We start from the raw sequence: 23,157 nt of genomic DNA, 5'->3' as shown, positions 1-23,157 counted from the left end.
TTGCTGAAAACCAGAAATAAAGGCCAGTTTTTTCAGCAAAACCATCCTAAAAACACGGTCATGTGACTGCAGGATGCTGCAAAGGTCTGTAAATGTGGCCTGGCTGCCAAATGCCCAGAGTGATTGAGGGGGTGGTGGTGACCATCAGAACTTTTAATCCAAGTCGTAAGTAACCCCCTCCCCCCAAGTAGATCCATTGGAACTTCAAAGGGTTGCTAAGCAACTTTTTGTAACTCAAGGGCTACCTGTAACTTGTGAATCTCATTTTTCGGGGTGGGGTGGGGTGGGGGGTTGGGCGGGACAGCTCAGAAGTGCTATAAATGCCATCAAACAAACAAACCAACATCCAGATGGAGACCAATTGCTACAACTGGCTGGAGCACCTGTGGGAAGTCAGCCCCTCCAGAGAAGGAAATATTAAAAGGGCAGAAAAATATATTTCCTCAAAGGATCTTAAAAACACAGGAAAGCATGCCCACTTTTTCTTAGCCCCAAGCAGAAACCAGCTCTATAGAGATGCAGATGTAAATCCAGGGAGCTAGGAGATTAAGAAGACAAAGACCTAAAATCTACATACCCCATCTAAACTCTAAGAGTCATCAGCCCCAGGGAAGCAGGATATGACCTTTGGACATAATAAGATTGACCCATCACCATCAGAATACCAGAAAGGCATACTCGGACTCAGGTCAAAGTTCACGCCACAGGAACAACTCCAAACAAAAGGCTCCAGAGGGTATAAAAATCCACTCCCTACATGTGCTCAGCCCTTTTTTTTCCCACTTCTCTTGCTGCCAGAACCATCTTCCTGTCTGGCTCTTCTTTCCAATAACTACAACCTTCTTCCCAAAGCAGTTGCCATGTTTATCCCCAGCTTGGATGAACCAGGACGAAGACTTTTCTTTTAATACACCAAAGGTTCTTTTTTTCAAAAGGCAACTGGACTTTGTTTTTCCTTGAAGACGCTTTGCTTCTCATCCAAGAAGCTTCTTCAGTTCAACTGAAAAATTGAAGAAGCTTCTTGGAGGGGAAGGAAAAATAATAAAAGTCCAGTTGCCTTTTGAAAAAGTACCTTTGGGACAACCATGACCTGGATGACTGAGAACCTCCAGAGACAACGGCTGGAGTAGTTCCGTTAAGGTTAAAAAAGAAGGTGGTTGATGTTCACCTCTTGATAGCTGATAGCATCTGGTGCATGGACTATCCGTGCCCTCCCAATAACTGCCAACGTGATGGCTAAAGATGAGTCAGCAAGAATTTGGCTTTTCTTCAGTTTTACGCTGCCAGAATCAGCTGCCACAGGGCAGTTAAAGCTTCCAAGTGTGTTAACCGTGAACCCGGCATTTCTTCTGCTGCTTGAAAGTTTGGGTCAATGCTTAGTTACATTATGCAGGAGACAAATGTCCATTTGCTGCCGAGGAAGACAAGCCAGTTGTTCTGAGCTGCGGGAAGCAGAAAATCGACTCTGAATCATCGTTCTGTTCGGCGTGGACAGAGATTCCTTTGTGCCCAAGCTGCACAAAACTGGGATCGGGCAGGATAAGAGACAAAACACTGACGCTGTTGATATGGCTCTTCAAGAAGAACTTAAACTATTGCTCTGTGAGGCTGCAGGATTGTTGAAGGAAATTAAAAAAAGAGAGAGAGTGCAGACCAAAAGCTGCGTTCTGCAGCTTTGGAAAGAACAGCTTTTTGGGGGGGAAAGTTAAATGAATAATCTAGATGAATAATCTGATGTTTCATCCTGAAACTGACCAGTAAAATTTAAAGGAGGAGGTGCAATCAACCTTTATTTTTTATTTTTTTTTCCCTCAAAAGAAAATGGTCTCTTTAACTGGCTTTTTAGCTACAAATGTCATATTTTAGCAGTAAACGTGTCGGGGGTGGAGTGGGGACACCAGAGTTATTTTGGGGGTAGAGATGGGAGGTTGCCAGTGAACTTGAGTAGTAAGATTTTGGAAACGCTAAGTGTAGCCCCAAAGGGATGAGTGCTATACCTGGCCTATGGAACTGAGTTTGAGAAATACTCAAAGGATTGTTTCACTCAGCTCATTTCTTTGACAGTAACTGCACCTTTCAGAGTTGCTTTTCAGCTTTCCCAACCATACCTAGAGGTCTTGGGCATTAGATCAGGCACCTTTGTATGCCAAGGAGATGTTTTGACCTACTCACATCTAAAATGTTAATCAATCCATGAGGAAGGATACAAGCAGCAATAGTTGGTTTACTTAGTGTTAAAAGGGTTATAAGCGTACAATGAGGTGTCTAGTTTAATGAAAAGAAGGACTAGGTACAGCAGCTCCCAACCTTTTCTAAGTCCATACCCCTAGAACACTTCTGATATATTCTCGCACCCCTTACAAAAGTTCGAAATAATGACAACAAACTATGCATATACACGATAATTTTGAAAAGCCAAGTTTCGCACCCCCTGGAATATCGTCTCGCACCCCCAGGGGGTGTGAGCACCCCTGGTTGGGAACCCTTGGACTAAAGGGTGACATGATAACAGTTTTCCAATATCTAAGGAGCTGCCACAACGAAGAGAGGGGTCAACCTATTTTTTTCAAACATCCAGAAGGCAAGACAAGAAGCAACAGATGGAAACTAATCAAGGAGAGAACCAACCTAGAAATAAAGAGAAATTTCCTGAGAGTGAGAACAATTAATCAGGGGAACGAGTTGCCTTCAGAAGCTGTGAATGCTCTCAACACTGGAGGTTTTTAAGAAGAGACTGGGCTTGTCTGAAATGGTATAGAGTCTCCTGCTTGAGCAGGGGGTTAGACTAGAAGACTTCCAAGGTCCCTTCCAACTCTGTTATTCTGTTATATATATTCTTTAGCAAAATTCTATACTGGGGATGTCTACAATGCAAGCATGCTGAATGCCCTTCTCCTGCATTGTTTGTGTGATTAGCAAATAAAGTAGGCAAACAACACAAAACAACTGCTGAGATAGGTGGGAGTTGCCACCCTTGGCTCCAGAAATGGCACTTTCCCTGCCTCCTGATGTTTTTTTCATGCAGGGAATTTCAATCCTTCGAGACAGAAGCACAGGATGTGGCAACTGTATTTATTCCAGCAGATCTTGATGATATCACAGCTAGCAAAGTAGAGTCTTGCCCTTGGTTCTCTTCACCATGGATTGCTGGATAAGATCTCCCTCCCTCTCTGCTTTTGTTTGTGCATTGTGGGTCTATTTGGCATACAGAACTTAGGGAAACGAGGATAAATGTGCATTGGCTGTTCCATTGCCTGCACAGATGTATCCTGCTATATTACAGAGTTATAAAGCTCCCTTACATCAGTCCAGGAAACCGGTCCATCTTGAGCAAGACCGTCTATTTTTGTTTGCATCACCTGCTCTCTGAGACACTGAATTGCAGCTGCCAGTGGTTGAATCTGGGACCTTCTGCATATTTAAATCATAATCTGTACTTCCCTGCAACAGCTTCCATCTGGAAGGCATTCTGAGGGAAAAGGTGCCTCCACTTCCTACTTTAGGATGAAAGGCCAGCCATTTTGATGAGCACCTTGGGCTTTCAGCCATATGGATTACGATCAGAGAAAAAGGAAGAACTTTGCGGTTCTTAACCAAAGGAATGAGAGTGCTGATATCAGATTTTAGATGTTGGAGCACAGGTCGACACAGTTCTGCAGCGTGCATTATACAGTTGGATTGCAACATCCACAGTTGGGGAAACTGCAGCCCAATTGCATTCAAAGGATACCAGGTTAGAGACAGATAGTCTCCACTTGATCCACTTTCAAGTCCTAAGATCTGAGCTGAGGAACCAAAGCCACTCTAAGCCCCCTGACAGAGCAACACAGCTTTTGAAAAGCTAGCAGTCAATATTCTTGAGGAAACTTCAGTCATGATTTATTAGCCTGACAACTCAGTGTTGATACTTCAAAAGTAGAACAGCTGAAGTTTGACCTTGACACACACACACACACACACACACACACACACACACACACAGAGAGAGAGAGAGAGAGAGAGAGAGAGAGAGAGAGCGCTAATACTCATTGATTAGCTGGGAAAAAGGCAAACCTGACATCTCTCCTGTATCTTTCCATTTAATGTTCTGTGGTCCCAAAGCTCCAGAGTGAGTTGGAAGACAGCAGTTCTGTGTCATTCACCAGGCTCCTTCTAGACATTCTGGCTGCAGATGACTGCAGAGTTTAAAAATAAGCTTTCCATAAATAGATAAGGAGCCAGTACATCTTCCATAGAGACAATAGATCTATCCCAGCCTTTGGAATGAGACCCTTTCCTCCAACTTCCTATCATTTCCTGCGAGATTTTTGAACCAGCATCGGTCCTCTGAAATGGCTGGCTATTATTCTCAGGATTGGATCACAATTACATCCATGGAAAGGTTTAAGTGTGCAACTCCAGGCTCACGACGAAGTCACCATTCATTTGAGAAATGATGATGAAAATATTTCGGAATTTTTAAGTTCAGAAAGATGGAATTAGCTACAGAGGGGAAAAAGAATGCATGTGTGTGCAGATGATTTGAACCATATTTCCTACAGTCCCTTGAGGCCTGGTGGGACTTGAAATCCAAACCATATGGATAGCAGAGTTGCTTATCCCTTACAGCGGTCCAGTTAAATCAGTGAGCAAAGAAAAGAAAGTAATTTTTCAGGAGTAGTATTGCCAGCTAATAATAAGTTACAACAGGGGTCCCCAACTGCTGGGCCCGGCCCCATTATTAGGCCATGAGCTTTTCACAACCGAGCGGCAGGCGAGCGTGTGTGCATCCTCCATTTGCAAGAGTGGCAGGTGTGCGTGCCTGCCACTTGTGCAGAACCATCCCCCCCCTACTGGTCTACAAAGCCAAAAAAGTTTGGGGAACTCTTGAGTTACAGTGCAGGAAGTTTTTAAGTTACAACTGTCCACTTAGCAACCATTTGAACTGTCAGTTTAAGATTTGTACCAAGTTTCCAGCCACTGTATTGTTTATGTATATTTGGGGGGGGGACGGGTGTTGATGAACAACAGTTTGATTTGAGGAAACTAAACGGAAGCAACATCTTTTGCTTAGCCAGAAATGGCTTGCCAGCATGTAGCAGGATTTGCCCTGGAAATTTTATGAGCCAGATTTGATTTAAGATGACAAAAGGCTCCAAATTACATCCAGAAGTTTCTACTTTGTATTTGCCTCGGGAACATTAAAACTAAGGGATCTTGCAGAACTGGATACATTCACTCTCTATCTAACCCAATTAGCATAACTGACATATAACAAAGGGCAAAATTTTGTAATATTCCATCGTTCTGCCCACCAGTTCTTACATTTTTCATAATGGAGGCTTCAATCAAAGTCAGCAGAGAAGAGGGACAAAATCAAGAACAGCATAATTGATTATCCTGAATGAACAGGGCTGATTTCATGTCGTGATCCCTCCAGCCTGTGATCTGAATGCCTAAGGATCATACATTTCCATGGACAACCCCTTTGCATGCAAAAATATCCAGATTCAGTTCTAGCCCTGACATTTAGAAGAATCAGGTAGATTAGCAATCAACAGAGCTTTTGCCTGAGACTGTAAAGACCCTCTGCTTAGTAAGTCATGATTAAAATAAAGAGTGGGTTCGTACGTTATATAAACCCAACCCAATATTTTATGGAAGAATCCACAACAGGCTCCCAGGAATTGTACTGTTGACTTTGGAACTTAAGTTTGAAATCCACTACTCCAATTCAAAGAGGTTTAAAATTACTGCAAGTATTGATTCTTCTTCAGTCTAACTGGGGGTTAGATTGAAGAAGAATCAATATTTTCAAGTAATTGATTCAGTTGGAAATAGCAAGAGAACACACAACTGTAGCCAGTAGCCTAGGCACATTTGTTGAGTTTCCTCTCTTTTGCCATCTGCACTCAAGACTCCCTTTGGAAACATGACCCACCTAATGAAGTAACAGCAGAAAATCAGGCTGAGCACAAAGATGAAGACACCTGTGCCAAAAATCACCATGTAGATGTTCAGTGGCAAGTCCTGGAAAGTGATGGGAGGCATGGTGCACGTTTTGTTGGTGTAGATCAATCCCAGACCACAGAAGCATCCTAGAAATGAGAAAGAGAAGGAGTTAAAGGCTGCATTTGTATCTAATGCTGAACCAAGAGCTATTCTAACTACTATCGGTTGAACACGCCTGGAATAAGCCAGGCTCAAGCTTGCAGATGGGCAAAGTTCTCGGAGCCTGTTGCGCTGAATTTTAGAATTGATTCTTCATTTCTTCTGCTGGTGCTAGGAGAAATGTGTGGCACAAAAGCAAAGGAGAAGAAGCCAGAGTGAAAAGAAACTAGGATATCCCAACGCTGTGTTTGGGGAGGATGGATTTTCTCAACATATTCAACCAAAATACCTTATGGCATAACTTATAGCAGTGTTTCTCAACCTTGGCCACTTTCAGATGCATGGACTTCAATTCCCACAATTCCCCAACCAGCCATGAATTCTGGGAGCTGAAATCCACACATCTTAAAGTTGCCAAGGTTGAGAAACATGGCTTATACAGCATCATAGGTGAATCAGGCCTGGGACACAGAAGAACGAAAAAAGGAAGAAAAGAGGAGAAGACTTAATCTAAACTGTAATAACTTTTCTCACTACTCCTAGTGCGTATTATTTTATTAGTATCTATCTATCTATCTATCTATCTATCTATCTATCTATCTATCTATCTATCTATCTATCTATATCTATCTATCTATATCTATATCTATATATCTATATCTATATCTATATCTATATCTATCTATCTATCTATCTATCTATCTATCTATCTATCTATCTACCTACCTACCTACCTACCTACCTACCTACCTACCTACCTACCTACCTATCTATCTATCTATCTATCTATCTATCTATCAGTAAAAAAGGAAGCAATCACCAGGAAATAAAACACCAAGGTTTTAATAAATAAAATCAAGCTTTCGATGGCTAACATCTGCCATCATCGTCAGGATACAAGCCAGTTAGTGAGGAAACCTGCTTATAAGTCGTATCCTGACGATGATGGCAGATGTTAGCCATCGAAAGCTTGATTTTATTTATTAAAACCTTGGTGTTTTATTTCCTGGTGATCGCTTCCTTTTTTACTGAAATGTATGTACCCAGGAATCGCTATTCTTCAATTTTTAATGTAATTTTTAATATATATATATATATATCAGTGTTTTCAGATGTTAAAACTTACAGGGAACAATGAAAATTATATTGATGCTACATCTGATATCCATGCATAGCATCCTTATGTAGCTAGTGAGAACTCAACGCGAGTACAAGGTTCATTGGCACCAAGTACAAACAGATTGAAAGTAACCATGTAAATTCCCCACAGTGCTTTACAGTGTTGTGGATCCAGATTATTGTGGAAAATTTGAAAAAGATTGATGACTAACACAGGTAGGATGATAACTCTCTATTGCCCCTAAGTCAAATCAGAAAGTGTGTCTTAGGAAGAAAAGATCAAAGAGGTAGCAACACAACAAGCTTTCTCTCAACAATGCCCAGAAAATCTGCTTGTGCTAATACGTTAAGAAACCAAGGAAAGAATTTTGTGAAATTGGGACAGCCATTGATTACAAATGCAACTTCTAAAGCAGAGATGGGGAGTCTGTGGCCCTCTGGCGATTGTAGAACATCCTCCATATCCTCCATCACTAATCATTTTCACAGATGCTGCTGGCAATAGTAATCCATCAACAAGTGGAGGGCCCCAAGCTTGCAGTTATAATGTTAAGCAGAGATGGATGCGGATTTATTTTCATGCATTTAGCTAAATAGTCCTATGGTGCTCAGGGTATTATGACATTTAAAGAGGCAAAGAAAAAGACAGCTGGAAGAGGCCATAAACACCAAGCAATTCCTTCCTCAAGGAGCCCAGCAGCAAAACAGTGCAACATACAGTATATGTTGGGGAGTTTATATCTTCTAACCACAAAACCAGACCCAGATGGCCATGCCTTGAAGAGAACTGCAGCATTGGAGGACATCAAGTAAAATAGCATTTCCCTCAACATCAGTTTAACCACGGCAGGCAATGCCCTTAAAGGCTAACAAGACCTTGCCTCTTCTTGTTACAGCCAATCTGGACATGTTGGATTAAGCTCTCATCTTCACCAACTAAGATGTAAGGAGCACGCTGGCTGAAGACCATGGAAAGTAGACTCCCATGCTTGGGAAGCAGCTACAGAAGCCAATAGAGTCAGCCTCCCCCCCCCCAGCCCAAAGTCTGAAACGATGAAAGCCCAATCGAATGGACTATTTAAAGAATCATTACAGAAATAAGGGAGGGAGGTGTTCCTTGGTGCTCTCTGAACCTGCTTGTTTTCTTGCAGACATTTCATTACCCTACTAGGTAACATCATCAGTGTTAGTAAGGAGACCGGTTTGCTGTTGGTTTATATTCTGGAGCTTTAGGGATTCTTTGGTTGGGAGCCTTTACTAACGGCTCTTTGGCAGTTTCTTGATTCAGGTATTGTTTACTTGATTGTTGGAGTTAATCTATGCTGATCTGAGTGCTGATTACTGGTGGAGAGGTGCTGGAGTATTTTGTCTTTTGGGCTGCTTGATTGTCTCTTTTGCATAATCCATAGATGCTGTTAATGTCTATGTGTCTCTTGAGGGCTGATTTGTCAGTCTGCCAAGCTTCTAGAAATTCCCTGGCATTTTTGGATTTGGCCTGGTCTAGGATTGTCACATTTTTAGCCATCAATAGAATCCCTAGGACCGGCCTCACCCACACAGACAGACAGGCAAGGCAGCAGAATATAAACTGACAGCAAACGGCACTCCCTTCTAGCTCTGATGATGTTACCTAGTTGGGTGATGAAATGTCTGCAAGGAAACAAGCAAGCTCAGATAGCACCAAGGACCCCTCAGTTCAGTCCTGAGCTACCAATATTCTCCTTCATTGGCATTACAGAAGTAGAAACTCTTTGTTGATTTCATGCAAAACACAGACCACACCTGCGGGCAGTAAAAGGAAGTCTGCTCTCAAAAACCCTACAAACACAACTCAATACATCAACGCTGGGTTAGTAGTAAGGCAGAAACCCATAAGCAAGGTACGAAAATGCAGAGATAATTAAATGCCGGCCACTCAGCACCAAGCAACAGATGGAGGGAAGAGCTGATTTTCCAGGATGAATGCATTGTCTTAATGATCCCAACAACAAGCATAGATACACACAGCACTTGACCTTTGCTTTCCCCAAAGAGGGTGGAGGTGGCAGAAATCAGGCAGGAATTTTAAAAGCAAGGAGAACGTGTGTACCTCAAGAGGTGCCGAGTCCAGGAATGCTTTGAGCTCCAAAGGAAGGGGGGGGGGAAGAGGGGTTTCCCCCTTTGACAAAGGCCTTATTTTGCAGAAAAACAGAGAGGCTTCTCCAAAACGCTTTCCCTTGGATGAGCTTCTACATTCTTGCTATCTCCTCAGGGCTGCTGGGGAGTAACCTTGGTAGCAGAAGCCAATTTGCAGGCTGATGAAATGAAAACAGAGGAGTCAGCAGCTTGCTTTTTCTCAACCATCGCAAAGGCTCGCCAGGATGTCCGCGGAGGTTCTCTGTCATCCAGGTCATCGTGATTGTCCCAAAGGTGCTTTTTCAGGAGGCGGCTGTGGGCTTTCTTGTGTTTCTTTGAAGACATTTCACTTCTCATCCAAGGTCCTGCAGCCAAGAAGCCTCCACACGCATTTGCGCTACTCAGGTGACCCTGAGGACACAGGTAAACCTCTAGGTGGCCTCAATGACTCTCTAAAACAGGGGTGTCAAACTCAATTTCATTGAGGGCCGCATCGGCATTGCGGTTGCCTTGGGGGGACCAGGTGGGTGGGGCCAGGGTGGGTGCAGCCTACTGGGTGGGTGTGGATGGAGTGGGTGTGGCCTACTGGGTGGGCATGGCCAGCTCTACATGGTTCGCGTTAAGGGTGCCTGTGGGGGTCTGGGCAGGAGTGGGACAGATCTGAGGGTCTCTGGCAGAAGGGGGTGGGACCGGGGCAAGCGCCAAGGCATGGTCCATTTCTTCATTCCTCACAAAGGGTGACACCTCCCCAACGTGCACCCAGGAGGTGGGGCTGATGCAGCAGGGGCTGATTCCTCGCTGTTTCCAGACGGCCTTGTGGAGCTAAGACTGAATGCGTTTCAGCATAGATGGCCACCACAAAATTGTACATTGGCTCCCGGCCAGCCTGGGCCAGGGCCAAGGCAGTGGGGGCCGTTCCCTCACTGTTTCCAGGATGGCTTCATGGGCCACATGAAACCACTTCGCGGGCCGCATCTGGTCCCTAAGCCTTGTGTTTCACATGTCTGCTCTAAAAGAATGCAAATGACCAGCTGTCTGCAAGGAATATAAATCCTTCCATTCTCCACCATCCAGTCAGAGCTGAAGGAGCTTCTTGGGTAAGAAGCGAAAGGTCTTCAAAGAGAAACGAGGAAGTCCACTTGCCTCCTGAAAAAGCACCTTTGGGGCTTGCCAGGATGATGAATCTCCAAAGGCCAAAAGTTACAACCAGTTCTGACATCTCTCTGGGCCTAATCCTGTCCTGTTTCCACAACCACTGGGTTAGAACAACTCTTGTGAATTTGTGGCCACCACCTATAACAACAACGTTCCTGGAGTTCATTTCCCCTCTCTAATTAAAAGACATCTTTTTATTTTACATGTATTTATTAAAATGATATGACAGGTCCCAAGCTCAAGGGAGTAAACTGAAACCAAAATGCCTCACAGATTTACTCAAGTCACTTGAAAGCTGCTACTGACTTTGGCTCAAACAGAATTAAAAAAAAAAAAAACCCTTTTGATTTATCTCCTAGTGTTTCTTGACAGTTTCTTTAGCTCCAGCAATTGTGTTTTAGCTTGACTGGCCCCTTGTGCTATTGCTGGTTCTGGAAAGCTTGAGATTCTGGAGGAACAAAGTCCCAAGCTTTGTATTTTAAAGAAAATGAATAACCTCTGGAAAAGTTCTTGTTCCTGATAAAGAGTGTGTAATTGGTCTCCTGAGATCCTAAACTGAGATAAACACAACAAAAATGTTGTTTGTGTAACGGACCACCTCAGAAAATGCTTATTAAAGGTTGGTTTGATTGTAGTTCGAATGCTGCAAACTACTCAATGAATCTAGGGGTGCATTAACTTTTTCAGGCTGACACATCGCATGTTGGATGACTTGACTGATGAAATAAATGAATCAAATGCTAAATTTGGTATTGTGCATCACTCAATTGCTAGATCTTGCCAACATATAAAAGCATGAAGCTGTGATATCATTCAGTAGTACAGTTAGGGGAAGAAATCAAAAATAAAAAAGGAAGCAAATACCGTTTACAGAATTGTATGAATTGCTTCTCAAAGGTGATTTTTTAAAATTCTTCAGCAAAAGGACAAGGAACAGCAAATATGATTACTTTTTTTTGAAAGTAATAAGGAGTAAATAAGCTAATAAGGAGTAAATAAGCTAACTTTCCAGGCCTTTCCCCTCTGTTTCTTTGTTTTTAATTGCATTGTTATGATTATTAGTTTTGAGGTTACATTATATTGTTAAGAGTGTTGCATGTTCTCCTGTAAGCTTGAATTTACTGCCTATCAGATTAATCATAGTTGAGCAAGACTAATAATAAGTCTATTTCACATCTGAACCACTTCCTGATTTCCCTAAGACAGGGCTGTCAAACTTGCAATGTCATGTGGCGTGTCGCGACATATCACAACTTTTTTTCCATTGCCGGCAATGAGGTGGGTGCAGTTTCACCATGACGCATCCGGTCCGCGGGCCAGCAGTTTGACACCCCTGTCTAAGATCACCTCTACAGGGAATCTGAGAAGGAGAAATTGCATCCAGAGAAAACACCCAAGCCAATTAGGATTATGGTTCTCCAAAATCTAAATCAACATGGCCAAAAGCCCAGCACTTGTGGCAGGTACCTAACTGGGGAATGGCTATTTAAAGGATGCATGATCTCCTAACCCAAGCTGGAAAATGACTATAGAGGAAATACCACTGAATTCATAATAGATCAGATCTATTTCCATGCAACTACTTTGGTTTGTTTTGAAGTTACACCTGTCCTCTTAAGATGAATATCCAGATAATCTTAGGAAACTGCACAATGAAGAGAAAATTGCTACTTCCTTAATAGGCCACTTCAGTAAAAGTTGATTAAGGATGTTACCCAGATTAAGGCACAGATTAGTTCAAGCTTTGTAGTATCTTCTACAGCAGATCCTCAGAAACAGCTTGATACAGAATTCAGATCCATTGTCTCATACTAAAGACAATTTTTCCAACTGCTGTAGAGTTTGGATGATACACAGCGGTTTTTCTCAACGGTAACAACTTGAAGATGCATGCATGTCAACTCCCAGACTCCCCCGGCAAGCTTGAATTCTGGGAACGGTAGTCCACACATCTTCAGTTGCCATGGTTGACAAACACGGATACCCAGACTAAAAACAGCTATGTTCCATTAAGACAGATGTTACTAATATGACTAAGACTGCTTCTGATTGCTCCCATGTCAAACCAGAAGGGGGAAAGTTATTTTATTTTGAAGAAGTCAGTCTTATCAGAAGGGTGCAGGTTTAGAAGTTGGTTTCCCCAACCACCATTTCTGGTATGTTCTAAAAAAAAACAAAACTGTATTTCTCCTGTTTCTGGGCCCGTTCCACTATTACTCTCAAGGAGATAGCCAGAGGAAACCTTCTCTTGTTCGTTTGTTATGCAGTCAGGGATGACAGGTGATTAACTGTAAATAACAAAATAAAGGAGTAGAAGATTCGCCATGTTTGCCTTGCTGCATCATTACATCATAGCACTGACCTACCTCTCTCCCTCCTGCCTGCACGAACAGCAATGACCCACTAAGCAGGATCCTTTCCCAGCAAGAGCAAGAAAAACATTCCAAACACACTCTATGCCTCAATCAAAATATGTAAATTTCAGGTGTCTTTGTCCATGCATGCAGTAAAACAACTGCTTTGTTCCAGGCAAGGAAGAGAGCAAAAACTCAAGGATGTTAGCAGCCAAGGAGGCAGGAGGAGAAGGATAGGGTAGGCTATCAGAAAGATTGGGGGTTGGTATACAAGATGGTGGGGTTTAGTCTACCAGGAGAGGTTGAGAAGGATTAGAAGAAGCCTCAGACTGTTTCTCCATCTAACTGGCTACAGTTGGTCCTGATACCTGGTTTACTAACCTCTGACTGAGGTTTCTTCCATCCCCTGATGCCTAAGACTGTCCACTGAGGATTGCACGGATGGAAACCTGGCTGCTTAGCATGCAAAGAAGGTGCCCAGAAGCAGAGCTTCAAGAAACAAGAAGCAGTTCCCTTCTTTTCCCAGCTTGAACACAGTTTGACCACATGATTTAATAGCAACAATAAAGTTTACCTTGTGAAATTCGGGGTAAAAGAACTGAATGTAAGATCAGCCTCCCCCCTAAAGGAAAGTTAGAGAATGTATAGCTTTCTTTTTCTATATTTCCAGAAAATTTAAGATACCACCTTCCTCCCACACATATCTTAAAAGTAGATTAATTGGGAGAAAATAAGAGTTCCTTTCAGGTCAACCGGTGTGTAGAGTAACACAGTATTGAGAGTAACAACATTCTCTCCCCCCCCCTTTTGTTTTGGATTCTGAAGTTTGCATGATTGCTTTCGCATAGTCTGTCTTCGTTGCTTATCACCTTTAAGAGAAAAAAAAAGTGGGTAACCGAATTGCTGTACAATTTTGATGTAAACTGTAAAGGCAAAGGTGCTCTTAAGTTGATCTTGTCCCCAAGTGACTTCGCAAAGGCATCTGTGCACATTGATCTCGCCAAGAGATGAGAAATTGATATCGGCCTATTTAATGACAAGAGCATGAATCGGATCTGTTGGTGAATCAGAAAACACAGGGGCTGTGTATGTATGTATTGCAAAGCATGACTGCAGCCAACATGTAACTACTGAGCATTCCTGTGTTAACTTCTTCTTTCCCTCTTTTCTCAAATGAAACTGACAAATTAGGGGTCAAGGGAGGCAATCTTAGCCAGTTGCTTCTGTCCCAACAGAATGGGGGTTGGGGGTGGGAACTAAATAATCCAGACAGTAATTTCATGTAAACTCCAGATCAGACTCAGACACAGCATAAGCTTGGCTGATTCCAAACCTAAGATGGAATAAATGTCAAATTTAAAGTCAGCTTGCTACAATACCAGGAATGAACCATATGCTTTTTTTTTTTTTTTAAAAAAAAAGAAAGCCTGAAAAAAGATGGACAGTGATACAGTAGGTGTATCCATGGGTGGTTAGGTGATGCATTTTGATTTCCCTAAAGCAAATCTTACCTCTTGAGAAAAAAAATTACGAGGTGAGAAGCCCGTTCCTTAATGGATCAGGACAGTAGCTTGACTGAGGCCCCAACCCATTAATGGTCCTCATCTGAACATTACAATCTTCTGATTTTATTGAGGGAGAGGTGACTTCCTCGTAAAGATGCCTAGTGCTGTGGCATACCACAAATTGTATTTATTACCTATCAAAAGTTTTAAAACTGGCCAATATACTCAATATACTTGTTCAGCTCATCTTAGCCCAGCCTAATATTGAAATAGCAGTAGCACTTAGACTTATGTACCGCTTCACAGTGCCTAACAGCCCTTTCTAAGCCGTTCACAGAATCAGCCTCTTGCCCCCGACAATCTGGCTCCTCATTTTACCCACCTTGGAAGGATGGAAGGCTGAGTCAACTTTTAGCTGGTCAGGATTGAACTGCTGGCAGTTGGCAGAATTAGCCTGCAATACTGCATTCTAACCATTGTGCCATCGCGCCTCTTATGTTTACTGCCAAAAATCAGGGGATGAATAGCTTGTTTGGACAAAATGAAATGCAAAATGAAGATGCTGGCAAGATGTGGTGGACACATGTCCTGTGACCTGGTTTGGTAATTCCTTATCTTGGCATTTTGGAAGGTGCATTATACCAACTTGACCCAATTCAAACCCTTTCAACTGCAGCAGCTGTTAGATCTTCCTACTGTCTTATCCTTTTGATCTACAGCCGCCAAGATCTAGCCTGGAAACCTGCTGTTTTATCACGGAGCTTCATCTTATTTCTTAAAAGCCCATTTGTTCCCCAGTCCTTCAGATTTACAGTCTCCAGACCAGGGCACTCAATTATTCATAGCTCCTTAGATGCTGCCAAAATGTTTTATCCAGGACTTTACTTGTAAGAGCCTCACCAGATGTGCGAAGAATAATCTATAAGAGGAGAGCCAGAGGTTTTTTTTTCCTCTTTAAGCAGCCATAGAGAACTTTGATTTTGATTTGATCGCCAATCCTGAGCAAAAGAGAGCCTGTGTTTAAAAGTCTGGTCACTGTCTTGATCTCTGGAAGTTGTAAGTAGCCTTTTCTGGATCAAAAAAAAAAAAAAAAAAAGGTTGGCATAATAGAAGCCCTACACTCTCACTTCCAAGGTTGTTGATACCAGCTTTGGGCTGTGAATGAATCTGGCTTGGCTTACTCATAGTTTAAAGTCAAGATTTACGGTTCAATTGTTCAATGAATTTATTGTTCAATGAATCAATCGAATACTACTCTAACCCCAAACTAAATATAATGTGTGAACATCATCTGGACTCATGAGTGTCTGTTGCCTGGACTTCTATCAATTTAATTCTATCCCCAAGGTGCTGTTCAAAAGGCAAATGGACTTTCCTGGTTTTTCTCCTTGAAAAATGTTTTGCTTCCCATCCAAGAAGCTTCTTCAATTCTTCAGTTGAAGCAAAGAAGCTTCTTGGATGAGAAGGGAAACATTTTCAAGGAGGAAAAACTCCCATTGCTTTTTGAACATCACCTTTGGGACAATCATGACCTGGATGATTGAGGATCTCCATGGACAAGCTAATTCTAGTTTTTAGTCTAAGCAACTTTCTCTTCATCCCTCAGTTTGTAGTTGGGGACAAAGAAATGTTTAAAGCTGCAAGTTATTTCTGAATGATGGTATCTTAAGATCAAATTCTCACCCTCCCTGAAGTGCCAAGTGGCATAGGTGACAATTGCTTTCAGCATGGAAGGGGCCAGGGTGTTCCTGCCTGACACGTAGCTGTTGAAGGTGAGAAGCAGCTTCTGACTTTTAAAAATTAGACTTCAAATGCTCTGCCTGGAATGGCCAAATCTTTTGTTTCTTTTCATCCTGTTTATAAAAGAAATTTGCCTCATTTGATAAGCTCTTATTATTTCTTTTTCTTTAAAAAAAATAGAATGAAATTCTTGTATGTTTATCTTGGTTTTTAATAATGAGAAATAACCTGCTTACCTTGCAGGATTGTTGTACATGAAACACACATAGTGATGGATCATAGTCTTGATCACATAGCAGATCTTAATATTTGTATCATTCAGAGAAGAAGAGGAAAAGGAAAGAAGAGGAAGGTGGAAGAAGAAGAGGAAGAGGAAGAGGAAAGATTGTTCAAGCATTATCAGCTGATCCACAATCAAAATTGGAAGAATACAATAAGTCCTTGATTAACACAAAGAAATAGAGATCCTACTGAGAAGTAAAATGGAATTGATTTAGCTAGCAGACCCTCAGACCTACAACTGAAGAGCAATTCTGTTTTATTTAGACTTTACTGAAAAGATTCCAAAACAAACTTTGTTTACTGCATCTTTTTGCAAACCGTCTTGACAGTGGGAGATGGGACTTTTATCCCACCCCACCTTTGTTCTAATTCTATCCATGAAGCTGCAGGTGGTAGGAGAAGCTGACTTTGCTTCCAGCAAAGCAGAAGAGGTTAAGTGAATCTCTGACTTTGACTCTGTGTCTCGGTGGGTACTCAGAGTAGACCGTCTCTCCTCCTCCCGTTTCCCTTCCTTGCCATTGTCTGGGAAGCACATGGCCCAGAGATTGGGGGTTTGTTAAATTTCGTAAGTAGAATAGAGGGGTGAGATGAAGGAGGGGAGAAAAAGAGGAAATGAAGAAGGAAGCCACACAAACAAAAGCTGCTTGAAGCAATTCATCCCAAGCGCAGCTTTACTCTTCTAATTAATGATAAAAAGCAGTCACCATCTGCTAGGCTTCTGAAGGGAGCCAGACTTCACCCAGCCACAAAATGCAACATGGAAAATAGGATTTTAAGAAGCTTCCCTGGCTAAACTGTGCTTACCCGCCTCTCCTCATTTGGAGGGAGGAAAAGAAACATCCCAAATACAAAAAAAGTTTGAGCAAAAGGAATGTGCCTGCCAGCCAGCCAAGCAACCTTCCTTGAAGTAAAAACATCCACAAAATGGGATCAGCTGAGCAACTTTTTTGGGGGTGGTGGTGGGGTGGGGGAAATATGGATAGTAGTTAAACAGCAAAAAGTGCCAGGATAAAATTCACAAGATTGGCTGATCTCATTAGATCCCCGTTTCACTGTTTTTACTGTCCAGATTGCCATTTTGCGTCTGTGGCTGTTGGATCTGTTCAAAGTTGCTTGGCTTTGCTGCCTCCATGGATGGGAGAAAAAAGTTTTGCGCATAGTTCCCTGTAAGAAAATCCAGCTTCATTGTTTTTATCAAGAGGGGCTAAATAATTGTAATTGGAAGAATCGGCGCAGGCAGCCTGCAGCCCCGTGCCCGCTTTTTATTTCGGTGTTCACTTTCTGTAAACATTTTGGCCGTGGCTGATGAGAGTCATCGTCCAAAACTGGTAGCATTAGGCACTGTTCAACAGGGAAGAATAATGTGAACCTCAGTGGGACTGGTTAATGATCTGACCACCTTTCTTTACATTGGAACGACAGAACCCAGTTACTGGATTAACCTAGGGTTTGTACTGACACCGAATGCTAAATCAACGGAAGGGGCTGGGTTTGCACAAGGTGATAACAGCTAACAACAAACCAAGATAAATACCAGGTCACCCAATCCAAGAGCTCGTCTGCTGCCCAAAGCCAGCAAGCAGGCTTCCGAGGTGGGTTTCATCGGCCAGGAACTGTACAGATTTTGCAATCCTAACCCAGTTAAGGTCGCTATCCCACAGGGTTGGCTTCGGAGGCTCCAACGGCAGGGTCGTGGGGCTCCCACGCAAGCCAGCGTTTAGGGTGGGAAGGGAGAGGATGCGAGGGAGAGGGAAACCCCCCCCCATCCTGCCCCACCAGTCGGAGACAAAGGCGTTCAGCCCCCTCCGTTTGGCGACGCATCGACCCACTCCAGCTTGGCTGCTCGGACGGGGTTGGGGCACCTCGAGGCGGTGCTGTTTCCTTCGGCGGAGACAAAGAACGGCCGGCCGATCGGCTTCTGGAAGGGGGGCGGACTCATCACAGCCCCTCCACCCGCAGCAGCTCCCTTTTGATCTCCTAAATACAGCGGGGTGGGGGGTGGGTGGGAGAGGATTCCACGCACACCCCCTTTGGGCCAGCAGCTCTACCAAGAAAGGAGAAGCTGAAGCCCACCAGTGGATCTGCCTCCCCCCCCCCATGGACGGAGCAAAGAGGAGGGGGATTTCACGGGAGGGTGGCTTGCTTGCCCCTTCCCCATCCCTGCCCGGGGTGGGGGGTGGAGGGGTTGGGCGGACTTACCGTTACACCACTGGAAGGGGTGCATCAGAGGCCCCAGAGCAGCTGCTGGCGGAACGAAAAGCGAAACAATACCCCGAACTGCGCGGGGCCCCCGATGACAACCTCGCTTTTTTTTACCAGCCTTGACTGCGTCCTCCGCCCAGCAACATTCCAATCGCGGGGGAGCCTCCCTCGCCCGTCGCAGTCTATCCGAGGGAGAGAGTCCTATCTTGCAGCTCGGGCGCGGGCTGTTTCGAACGGCTCGGAGCGGAACGAAGCGAGCGACCCGAGCTGCAGCTTCTTTTCTCGGGGCTGCGTCCAACACACGCACACACACTCACACACACGCACACACATACACACAGGGCTTAGGAGACCGACCCTCCGCCTGGTCAACGCCCCCTCTCCTCCCCCTTTTCAGTCCGCCAGCCAATCGGGGCCTCTCGAGGAGAGGAGCCGATTAGCATCTTGGCTTTTGAAGTGGGCAAGGAGTGGCTCGGGATTGGCTGGCTCGGAAGGGGGTCCAGCCTATAGCGTTGCGGACCCAAAGAGAAAGAAAGAAAGAAAGAAAGAAAGAGAGAGAGAGAGAGAGAGAGGAAGGAAGGAAGGAAGGAAGAAAGAAAGAAAGAAAGAAAGAAAGAAAGAAAGAAAGAAAGAAAGAAAGAAAGAAAGAAAGAAAGAGAGATGGAAGGGAGGGAGGGAGGGGGGAGAAAGAAAGAAAGAAAGAAAGAAAGAAAGAAAGAAAGAAAGAAAGAAAGAAAGAAAGAAAGAAAGAAAGATCGTCGCTGCTCCCTAGGATCGCTCGACGGAAAGCAGAGCTTGGCCGATGGAGGGGCTGAAGCCCGATTTTATTAATATTTTAAAAGGATCACCCTTCCCGCTCTTCATCCCAAAGGACGTGGCAAATCTTCCTTTCTTTATTACATTTCTTTTCCTCCTTTATTTTGTATAGGGCAAAGTTAGTTGCATCCTGCACCCTCTGCCATACAATAACAATACCCAGAGATGACCTGGTCAAATTCTTACCTGCATCCCATCAGTTGACTCTGAATACCCTCCCTGTTTCCCATTGCCTTTTCTTTCTGGAGGTGGACACACTTCCAAACCAAACAAGTCCAGGGCTCCTTTGAGCTGCATTGTTGTTGTTGTTGTTGTTATCTAATCATACGTGTTGTATTTCTGGCGGATTCAACTGCATCAAGGTGATGCCATCAAGATAGAAGTGTGCAACCTCTATGGATTAAAAGAAAAGAGATAGGAAGGAAGCGGGTAGATCTGAAGGAAGCTGGAAGAAGTCCGATTGCTGATGTCTGCTGGTGGATGCCAGCCCTAATAAAGGAGTGACATGGTCTTAAGTCACATAGGACTAATCTAATCCACCCCCCCCCCCAAATCAGTGGACTGCATGGGAGAAAGTAATAAATGCCTGAAATGTCCTGTAATGGAAGATTCTTCACTGCGACAAATGATGGCAGACGCCACATGTGAACAGCGAACTGTTCACTGAGATCAACCCCTCCATATAAGACCTTGCTCTTTACCTACTGGGCTGCATCTGTAATCCACCATCAAACAAATCTGACCCGGGTGGGTCATACCTTGCTAATCTCAGCTTTGGCAAACAATGGTGTCCCATCTAATGAGCTGCAGAATAAACAGCAAGAAAGGTCACCGCCACAAAGCCATGCAGTTCGTCAAATCCTTTTTCCCCTTATGCTGATTTATTTTATTCTATCGAGCAACAAAGATGATTAGGGGACTGGCGGCTAAAATGTACAAAGAACGGTTGTTGGAATTGGGCATGTCTAGTTTAATGAAGAGAAGGACGAGGGGTGACATGATAGCCGTCTTCCAATATCTCAGGGGCTGCCACAAAGAAGAAGGAGTCAAGCTATTCTCCAAAGCACCTGAGGGCAGGACGAGAAGCAACGGATGGAAACTAACCAAAGAGAGAAGCAACCTAGAACTAAGGAGATATTTCCTGACAGTGAGAATAATTAATCAGTGGAACAACCTGCCTTCAGAAGTTGTGAATGCTCCAACACTGGAGGTTTTTAAGAAGAAACTGAACAGCCACTTGTCTGGAATGGTATAGGATCTCCTGTTTGAGCCGGGGGCTGGACTACAAAATCTCCCAGGTCCCTTCCAATGCTGTTATTCTGTTATCTTTCTTTGCCGTTTCCAAATCCATCTGTTTAGTCTCATTCCAGAGACTGTGTGGCACTGTCTGGCATACATTTTCTCAGCCTGGTTGTAATTGCTGCTTATGTATTGTACAAGGCCTGGCTCTCTTCTAGGAGAAAGATGAAGGGAGTTAGTGGTTTTGGGACCCACAGTTAGAGGGGTGTGTATGTGTGGGAGAACTGAAGGAAGGTTGAAAATTGGATGGATCAACAGTGGTCACAAAGGCAGGGAATCCTATCTATCCTATCCTATCCCTCTGCACCACAAGGGTTCAGTAATTTTGGTGGAAAAACCATCACCATCACCAACTCTGGCAAATGATGAAAATAAGAGGAAAGAATTTTTAGGGGGTTGGAGTGCAAACATTGCATTAATCATTTTTAAAAGGCCTAAATCATAGCATCCTGTTTCTCAAGGTCACAACCGAATCCTTTGCACACTGAATCTTTCATGTGGCAAAATTATATTTAACGGAAGATGATAAAATTCTTGAGATGGGTTCACTTGCCCTGAAATCAAATCCCTAATCTCTTATATTTTATTTATGTATATAAATATTTATGTCTCATACATTCTAATGTATAGGCAGTTCCCATATGGCTCATGCATTGCAACATTTAAAATCAATTCGAAGTGATATTTATCAACAGCTAGGATAGTTCCGTGTGATTAGTTCTCTCATTTTTGTTTTTTTTTAAAAAAATTGCTACAGCAAAGAATTTGATCAATGCATTGACTCTAGAAGGTTTTGTAAAAAAAAGTTTTTCCTATCACGGTTTTTGCCCCAACTGTGGTTAAAAATCCAACCAAACATGCTGACGTTGGAGGAAAGGGCTGGAGAAGACAAGACAAGTGAAATCACTGCGGGTGACCGAATTTAGCAAACTTGAGCTAATTCTGAGAAGGTCAGACTTGGTAAATGCTTCGACAGGGGACCACAAAGAAATTGAAAAACAATTCAGAAGAAAGTGCTGGTGGATTATTTCTGTATGCCTGTTAGAAAAGCACATGTCTATATCCAGGTGGTAAACAGGCATTTAACTTTTTTTTGTAATAGAATATCAACGGTCGGAACCTGACTCAAAAGGCTACGCTTTACAGCACTGCAAATGTCCTGTTTGGTTCCTCAAAAAATTGGGACTCTAGTCGCATCTTTTCTGACCAGTATGTTTTATTAAAAGGGATTTTTGCCACCACGAACTAACATAGGTCTCTTGCTACAAGAAGTACTGTACCCAAGAAAAAGAAGGGTTCCTCTCCCTCCTAATGTCTCTCCCCTACTCCTGGTTGCACCTACACAAACTGGATTCATATAGATTTATAGTCTGAGGCTGCACTCTTTAATGCCCTAAGCACATAACCCTAAGGGTCACTGAAAACAATGGGTATTTTGGAACAACAATATATATGTGACATTGCTTTCAAATATTTGTTTGAGGAGGGACTTGCCATATGCTAGTGGCTGTGTGTCTTTGAGCAATGTTGCCATTTCAAACAAAGGCTGGGCTAAACCAGTATTCCATTATTTATCTGCAGCAATGTTTCTCCCTCTTGTTTGTCTCTTTCTCTCCCCTAACCCTTTCCTTTCTGTTTTGGCAAAACAGGAGAATTGCCTGTGAAATATGAGCTGTGCAGTTTTGAAGGAAAACGATAGATTTTTATGAGCGGTAGATCTCCCTTAATATTAATTTATTTATTACAGCCCTAGGGCCAGATATAAACAAGATCCTAAATAAAAGAAATATTATGTGGTTCTTTACATAAACATTATATATGTATGTATATGTATACACATTATATACATTATGTATATGTATATACATTATATATGTATGTATATCTGTGCATATATATGTATATATATATATATATATGTATATATATGTATGTATGTATATATATATGTGTGTGTGTGTGTGTGTGTGTGTGTGTGTTAAATTTAGATTTTTGCCAACAAAGAATTAAAGGGAGACTAGTATAGCTATTTCATTAGGCGGCAAGCAGCCCAGGTTCGAATCTCAGAAGGGTATGGCTAGCTGATGAGAGCTAAACAGCCGGAAATAGCTTTACTAATCTCCCTTTAATTCTTTGTTGGCAAAAATCTAAATTTAACACAGAAATAGTTTGTCACAGTAGCGACTTTAGCCTGCAAGATGCTCCTAGATTGGGGCTGAAAGGCAAAAGTAATATTTGGGCAGATCTAGTAGGTGTCCTACTAGGCCGGTTTCACTGGAAAACACTTAATATATGCCACACAGTGGGGTGAGCTCCCGTTACTTGCCTCCGCTCCTACCCTAGGAGTTCGAAAGCATGCAAATGTAAGTGGATAAATGGGTGCCACTTCGGTGGGCAGATAACAGCGTTCTGGGTACCTTGGCTTATAGTGTCATGCTGGCCTCATGGCCATGGAAGCATCTTCAGACAACCCTGACACC

General features: G+C 43.1%; 1 protein-coding gene across 3 annotated transcripts in view; it reads right to left on the bottom strand.

Moving 5' to 3' along the window:
- Window positions 1–18,939, bottom strand: part of RNF122 (ring finger protein 122) — a 31,452-nt gene extending 12,513 nt beyond the window's left edge. Inside the window, exons 1-2 of one of the 3 annotated variants that reach the window (XM_039356439.1) lie at window positions 18,560–18,939; window positions 5,921–6,077 (exon numbers count right to left, since the gene is read on the bottom strand). In XM_039356439.1, coding sequence (XP_039212373.1) covers window positions 5,921–6,077; window positions 18,560–18,584 — 182 coding nt within the window. In that variant the 5' untranslated portion in view covers window positions 18,585–18,939. Of the gene's footprint in view, window positions 1–5,920; window positions 6,078–9,298; window positions 9,728–18,559 lie in introns of those variants that run through there. The other 2 variants (XM_039356438.1, XM_039356440.1) reach the window with 2 other exon arrangements.
- Between the last annotated feature and the right edge of the window lie 4,218 nt (window positions 18,940–23,157).

This window comes from Crotalus tigris, unplaced genomic scaffold (assembly GCF_016545835.1).
Source record: "Crotalus tigris isolate CLP2741 ecotype Arizona unplaced genomic scaffold, ASM1654583v1 scf7180000018825.4774228, whole genome shotgun sequence".
NCBI classification, from domain to species: Eukaryota; Metazoa; Chordata; class Lepidosauria; order Squamata; family Viperidae; genus Crotalus; species Crotalus tigris.
Note: the sequence above shows the minus strand (reverse complement) of the source record. Positions and strands in the feature narration are given on the sequence as shown.